Source organism: Centroberyx gerrardi, chromosome 21 (assembly GCF_048128805.1).
Source record: "Centroberyx gerrardi isolate f3 chromosome 21, fCenGer3.hap1.cur.20231027, whole genome shotgun sequence".
In the NCBI taxonomy this organism is placed as follows: Eukaryota; Metazoa; Chordata; class Actinopteri; order Beryciformes; family Berycidae; genus Centroberyx; species Centroberyx gerrardi.
Genome location: NC_136017.1, coordinates 2,390,693 through 2,398,507, shown reverse-complemented (window position 1 = coordinate 2,398,507; position 7,815 = coordinate 2,390,693). Strand labels below are relative to the sequence as shown.

Below are 7,815 nucleotides of genomic sequence, written 5' to 3'. Positions count from 1 at the left end.
AGGCAGTGTGAGCAGCGGAAGATTGTGCAAACGTCTGTCGACTTCAGGAACATCGACACACACACACACACACACACACACACACACACACACACACACACACACACACACACACACCATCCGCCCCCCTTGAGTGACAGTGGTTTGTAATTGACATAAATAATAAATAATAAAGTCCGAGTTTCCCGATGTAGAGGAGTAAGCTAGCTAATTAGAGCAGAGATCCAACAGAAAGTGATATATTACCATGCTGAATACTGGAATAATAAAACTGCTTTGACATTTGCTTTTTTTTTTTTGAGCAGTTGAAAACACAAATAGATGGGTGAGAGGGTTTGTTCCAAAACAAGAGTGAACAGCGACATCTCAGAACAGTAAAAAATCGTACTTATCGCACCTTTAGGAGCACAAACACACCCGGTGACGGGCGGGACGGGGCGGGGCGGGGCGGGGCGGGGCGGGACGGTATCCCGGTGTCCCACCTGTCAGAAACGGGACGCCAGTGAGCGAGCAAACTGAGGCCGACCGTCTTCAACACTGTCAGTCCACACCTTATTTTTTTTTTTTCATTCATGCCTGACGTTTTTTTTATTGTTTATCTTAAAGGCTTTTATTTTTCATTGGTGTATTGCCTGTAAAGCACTTTGGAGCTCTGCTATAAAAAAAGAAAAAAGTAGATTCTGTTATTACTAAATGTTTCACGACTTCACTGTATCTCCTGTGTTTTGAGGCTATAAATAAATGTCCTTCCACAAGTCACTGCGATACAAAAGAAAATGATCTCCGCTGTCGGAGACAGAGCAGGAAACAAACTTTTTATCTGGCAGGTAAATCCCAGAATTCAAAAGCTGCTTTCACTATTTTTTTACAGACAAATAGATTTTTATAACAGAATAGGACTTCAAATGATGGTTGGTAGAATAGACAAACTTACTATGGTGGTAAAAAAGTGGAAGTATATGGTGGTAGTTTCCCATCTTGCAGCTGATAATAATAATAACAACAATAATAATAACATACCTGGGTTATCCCATGCGATTTTCTTTGTAAGAGTTTTTCAAAGATTTTTCAAATGAGTTTTAACATTTTCACACTTATACCTCTTTGGCCAAGGTGGATGCTTCAATTACTGGTCAAAACAAGGCAACGTATTTGTTGCTTATCGACTGCATCACTCATGGGGACGACATGTTTACTGTCAAGTTGTTTTTTTTAACCTTTATTTATCCAGGGGAAAGTGGAGTGAGCATGAATTTTGAGACTAATTTATTCAAGGAGGGGGTTTTGCTCTTTCTCAGTACCGTCCTGCTTCACATTCATTTTTTCTACTGTTGGCCGCTGAGCAGCTCTACTGGATAAGTTTGGAGTTTTAGAGCCAGTTCAGGGATTGGAACCGGCAGCCTTGCAATCAGAAGCTTGTTAAAAGATGAAATGAAATGACCTCCTCCTCCTCCCTCCTCCCTCCTCCCTCCTCCCTCCTCTCCAGGCGCCATCCTGGGACGCTCGGAGACTCAGGAGTGCGTGTACTACAACTCCAGCTGGGAGAAGGAGCGCACCAACCGCAGCGGCATCGAGCCCTGCTTCGGCGAGAAGGACAAGCGGCTGCACTGCTTCGCCACGTGGAAGAACGTGTCCGGCGCCGTCGAGGTCGTCAAGCAAGGCTGCTGGCTGGACGACGTCAACTGCTACGACAGGTACGCGGGAACCGGCGACACCTGGAGGGTCGCCGCAGGGCAGCAGGCGATAATGATGACAGGATATAGCGAAGGAAACTAAATAAGAATAGAGAGAATAGGGGCTATTCTAATGTAAAAGTGAACGAAATGAAGTAGAAATGTATGATAAAAGTCTGGATATCCACAGGTCTTTAAAAAGTCCGAAAAAGTCTTAAATATCGAAATTTAAGGCCTGAAAAAGTATTAATAAATCCAGGTATTACATGTCTTATTTTGTGGTTTCTTAATGAATAGTAGAACAATCTGCATCGTATCTGCTTTACTAAACACAGTTGGACATCATGTGCCTTAACTCTTATTTTCCTGGTGTCCTTTTTCTTATAGTTTCAGATCTTCCATAAGATGTTCAGTCAGAAATATTCTGGATTTACCAGCTTTGTTTCTTTATTTTGGTTTTTAATTTGGCTTCAATTCAATTCCAGGTAGTAAAAAGGTCTCGAAAAGTCTTGAATTTGGCTTTCAGAGACCTGAAATTATGAAAATGTCTGAATTACGGCATGTGTAAGTGCAAAATAGCAGCTGAATGTACTGGGACAAAAAAATTCATGAATCATAAGTACGATATGAAAATATACCAAAAACCTGAAATATATACAGTTTGTTCTTTTAGGAAATTTGCGATGTCCGGTTGTCAATTTGTCACTGGTGGGGATTTGTAATTTAAGAGTTTTGTTCCAGTAGTTAGATAACAAACGTCCTTCGCTTTCAGAATAGCAACATTTGTGAGGAAAGCACAAAGTAGTAATAGTAGTCACAGTAGTAATATTATAGTGTGTATAGTGTGCAGTGATATTGTACATCCTCCTTTCAAACAATTCCCAATGTATTTATCTGTTCATCCAGCACAAGGAAGGGGCGTTTTTTACATTTAAAATTATTGTAATCAAGGAAAAAAAGTGTAAAGTATAAGTTGGCGGTTCATTGATCAGCACAAGACGCTCAAATGGGATGAAACCAGCACAGCCTGAGAACGGCTTTGGCTCTTGAATACATTTTAAATCACCTTGAGCATCATTTCCGTCCCTGTGTGTGCTTTCCCCATTTGACCGTCTTGCACTCGGCTACATTTTAAATGAGCAAACATCCAAGGTCATTTAAAAAATCTGCGAGGGAATTTCCGCCGCCGATGGATTCCTGTCGAAGTGTGCGTCCAATCGTCCAAACCTAGTTGTGGTTCCTCGGTCTCTGGAGCGCCGGCGCAGCGTCGGACCGCCGGTTTCAGACGGTTCCTGGTCGTGTCGTCCGGTGATTCCCGAGCGATAAAGTTGCGGCAGACTCCCGTTCCTCACAGTTCGGCTGCTTGTTCTCAGCCGGCGCCGCCTCGCCTCCCGGGAGAGTCCGCAGCAAGTCGAGGGCGGCTGCCACTTCCTTTGGCTTTTATCTGATGCCTGTGTGTGTGTGTGTGTGTGTGTGTGAGAGAGAGAGAGAGAGAGAGAGTGTTTGTGTGCATGTGTGTTTGTTTGCATGTGTGTACGTGGGCGTGTGTGTGAGTTATTTTTTCAATGTTTTACCTCCATGTCCTCCAGAGAGGCGAGGGCATAGGGAGGAAACAGAGGAGTGTGTGTTTGTTTGTGTGTGTGTGTGTGTGTGTGTGTGCGTGCGTGCACATGGGCAAGTGTGTGTGTGCGTGTGCCTGCAGGTACGTGTGTGTTTGTCTGTGTGCACACGCAAGTGTGTGTTTGGGTGCTCGTGCTTCCATGTCATCTGCAGCAGTGCGTGCATGGAGAGGAGGGAGATGTGTGTGTGTGTGTGTGTGTGTGTACGTGTGTGTGTGTGCGCACGTGCAGATACTTGTATGAGTGTGCATGAGTGGGTTTTTTATGTGCAAGTGCATGTGTTTGTGAGTGTGTGTGTGTGTGTGTGTGTGGGCTCATGCTTTTTAAAAATTATTACTTCTTTGTCCTCTGCAGAAGTGAAAGCGCGGAGTGGAAGGAGAGGTGTGTGTGTGTGTGTGTGTGTGTGTGTGTGTGTGTGTATGTGTGTGTCTCTCTCTCTCTTTTTTAATTTCTGCCTCTGTGTCCTCTGCAGCAGCGAGTGTGTGGAGAGGAAGGAGAGTCCCGACGTCTTCTTCTGCTGCTGTGAAGGCAACATGTGCAACGAGCGCTTCCTGTACGCTCCGGACGCCCCGCCGCCGCAGAGCGAGTCGCACCGCCAGTCCACCGCCTACAGTACGTCCCGCCAGCAGGGGGGTCAGGGGGGGCGGGGGGGCGGGGGGGGGGGGGGGGGGGGCGAAGCTGCTGATATTTTGGGATGATATTCACTGTCTTAGAGTGATTAGACTGTTTCAGAGGTGGGGACTCGAGTCACATGACTTGGACTCGAGTCACAGTTTTAATTGCTTGAGACTTGACTTGATGCATGAAGAGAAGACTTGAGACTTGACTTGACTTGGGTTCTGGTGACTTGGGACTTGACTCTGACTTGTACTCTGATGACTTGAAAAGGTTTCTAAAGTCTTGACTTGAGATCTTGTGTTTGTGTAAATGACTCAGATTGAAAGTGATGAGATTTGTTCCAGCGGACGACTGAATTTAAATTCTGTTTTCTGAATTTGTATGGAATGATTGAATTTATTGAAGTTGAAACTGATTATAGAAATCAAACTCATGATGCTCTTACCAAGTTTTTATCCTATTAAAACCATATTGCATTGAAAAGTCCTAGATATTTAGTTTTCTTTAAGATATTAAATTGATACTGGACTCTTGATTTGTTCTGACTTGACTTGCTGTTCTACATTTAGACTTGAGACTTGACATTAATGACTTGGACTTGACTTGGACTTGACTTGGTAATCTACATTTAGACTTGGGACTTGACTTGAGACTTGTGCCTCAAGACTTGAGACTGACTTGGGACTCGAGCAAAGTTGACTTGGTCACACCTCTGGACTGTCTTCATGCCAACATATTCCAAGTATTCAGTGTTTCTCCCCAGAGTTTTCTTCTTGTCTGGGTGGAAAAGCCTCTGACACAGAAGTCTGACCTCGGCACATAAAAGGTGCGATCTCACCTACAGTTTGTCTCCTTTGGTCTGAACCAGAGGGGAAAAGTTCACTTTGTTGTATTTTTGTATTCGGTTCATTCAGGTTCAAACTGACCAATTAGAAGTGAACCAGAGCTTCTAAACAAAAGTCACATGACTCACAAGCAGCTTGTTTATTGGACAGAGTTTTGTCACCTGTCATCAAAACAAATCTGACTCCAGCTCCTGTAACTTTATCTAACATGATGGACTTGTCTGTCTCTTCTTCTGTGGTGTTCATACCAGTTAAGAACACATGAAGAAGAAATAGCTGAATATGAGCATCAGTCCAGACTTCATTTTGTTCTGCTAGGCTTTCCAAGCATCCGTATCCTCCTTCTACCCATAATCCCTTGTGTTTCGGGGTGGTTTCCTGTAGTTGGAGTTGCAGTTCTCTTGTTAGAGGACTGAGACTCTCGCTGCCCTTATTTGGCGCCACCAGAGTTCAAAGGTCATCGCTCTCACCATCGTTCTAACCAACTGAACTAAAGGAGGAAACACTGCAAGTTTTGATAAACCAATCAGAACATGTTGGCACATGAACAAAATGTTAAAATAAATTCAGATTAAGGGCATTTTCCCATAGACAATCCAGTTTTTAATTGATCAATTATACAATAAATATCACTCAACATAGTGTATGCTAAAGCGTTAGCATGGAGCTAATATCATTCAACATAGTGTATGCTAAAGCGTTAGCATGAAGCACTGGAACACATGGATGACAACTCGCCGTATTCCTTTAAATTTGACTTCCTGGAACCTGCAATCACCCTGCAGAAATAAAACTTCCCACTGAAAAAATGCCCTAAGAGTCCGAGTCCCACGATGCAGCTGGTGTAGCCCTCGGCCCCGGGAGGCGGCGGCGGTCGTCCGAAAATCGGCGTCGCCGCGGTGACAGCGGCGCCCGATCGAATCAGACTCTCACACCTTGTGACGCGAGGACAGGCGGAGCTGCGAGGCTTCGCCTTGCCGCTGTTTCCAGGGTCACACACAGTTCACAGCACTGTTATTTTTGGCAGTCGGATTACGTTATGTCACGAGATGGATTTACTAATTCTGGAGAGTGTGTGTGTGTGTGTGTGTGTGTGTGTGTGTGTGTGTGTGTGTGTGTGTGTGTGTGTTCAAGATGATATGATCCCTGAGCACGGTGGCAGTAAGCAGAGTTGGTTCTGCATTTAGAGATGATGTAGCACAAAGTAAAGTCAATCAAACCTGCTTCAAACATCTTTCTTTCTTTCTTTCTTTCTTTCTTTCTCTCTTTCTCTCTTTTGTACTTTTCCCACTTCATTCTTTTTCTCTTTCTCTTTCTTCATTCTTAATTTCCTCTCTTTCCCATTCTCTTTTCCCTCCGTTCTTTTCTTCTAAGTTTTTTGTGTCCTTTGTTCCTTTCTGTTTTTTTCAATTTGTTTATACTTTCTTTGTGCTTTCTTTCTTTATACTTTTTCCTTTGTCATTCTTTCTTTTTCTCTTTCTCTGTCTTCATTTCTTTCTTTCTTTTTATCTTGTTTTTTGTCTATCTCATTCGGTCTTTTTCTTTTCCCTACTTTCTTTGTTTTAACTTTTTTGTTTCTTTCTTTTTTCTTACTTGCTGCCTTGGCTTTCTTTCTTTCTGGCTTTCTTTCTTTCTTTCTTTCTTTCTTTCTTTCTTTCTTTCTTTCTTTCTTTCTTTCTTTCTTCCTCTCTTTCTTTCCTTCTTTCTCTTTCCTCTCTCCTGACCAAGAATCTAGGTTATTAGTGATATTTTACTGCTTTGTTTTTGTTTGTTTCTTATGAAATGAGATCAGTAAGTTTTAAGTCTCTTATTAATTCTCCTCCTCCTTTGCCCCATTCCCTCTCTCTCTCTCTCTCTCTCTCTCTCTCTCTCTCACCGCAGCCACCTCCAACCCATTTTCCCAGAAGCCCCAGCTCTTCAGCACCCTGCTCTATTCCCTGGTTCCCATCATGGGCCTGGCCGCCGTCGTTCTCTTCTCCTTCTGGATGTGGCGGCACCACAAGCTGGCCTACCCAGCCGCCCTCGTCCCCACACATGTAAGTCCTAATAATAAGTATAAGAATAACTCTATTTATATAGCACTTTTTTAATAAAACAGAGAGACAAAGTGCTTTATGAAGACATCAGCTGGGAAAACAACAGAAAGTAAGAATGGGATTAAAACAACAAGAGGCACACTGACGTAAAAACAAAAGAACATCAGACAACTTCATTCAGTCTCCATCTTCGTCCCTCAGCCTCATCGCTCTTCCCACAGACCACCTGTCAATCAAACAGTGTGGGCGGAGCTTGGATTTTCTGTTTCTCTCTTCTTTGTCTGTTCAGCCATGGCGGCTATCGCTGCTCATGCTAACCACCCAGTTCTTCTTCTTCTTCTATTTATTCTAAACAAACCGGAAACTTAAGACGATCCTGTTGATTTTGACTAACCTCCTAAATTCCTCATTAGTTTCTCTTAGTTGTCCCTGTAAACATTTTTTTTTTTAAACTTATTTTTTTATTTGGTTATTTCTCACATTTTTTTTTTTTAAACTTATTTTTTTATTTGGTTATTTCTCACATCCCCTTTTACATCAAAAATATTTCAACATAGTTGACAGTTTGCTTTACAAGGGGTTACAATTTTTGTAAAGTTTTATATATCCGAACAATTCAACATGAAAATATGTATAAAAATGAATCAAAACAAATTGAAATAATAATAATAACAATAGTGAAGATAACCAACGTAAATAACCCAAACATATAAAAACAAAACTAAACATGGGTTATATACAAGTTCACCTTACATAGACATACATATTCAGTCCAATATACATAGGAAAATATACATATTATTTATCAAAAAATAAAAAAATAAAATTTGCTGTTTATTTTGTCTCACTTTAAAGAAGACACAGTAAACTGTCCCTGTAAAATTGACTCCAGGATGGTTAGACATTGACTTTGTTTACCTGGACAGCAATGATCAGATATTAATTTATTATTATTATTGATTAAGACAACAGTCTGAATAAGAAACTGCCATGTAAATGTAAACAGCATCTTCTGATCATCTTA

At 42.0% G+C, this 7,815-nt stretch overlaps 1 protein-coding gene across 1 annotated transcript in view; it reads left to right on the top strand.

The window, feature by feature from the left end:
* The window catches only part of acvr2ab (activin A receptor type 2Ab), a 52,771-nt gene that overhangs the window by 22,657 nt on the left and 22,299 nt on the right, over positions 1 to 7,815 (top strand). Inside the window, exons 2-4 of the mRNA XM_078291028.1 lie at positions 1,487 to 1,694; positions 3,765 to 3,904; positions 6,637 to 6,791. Coding sequence (XP_078147154.1) covers positions 1,487 to 1,694; positions 3,765 to 3,904; positions 6,637 to 6,791 — 503 coding nt within the window. The remainder of the gene's footprint in view (positions 1 to 1,486; positions 1,695 to 3,764; positions 3,905 to 6,636; positions 6,792 to 7,815) is intronic.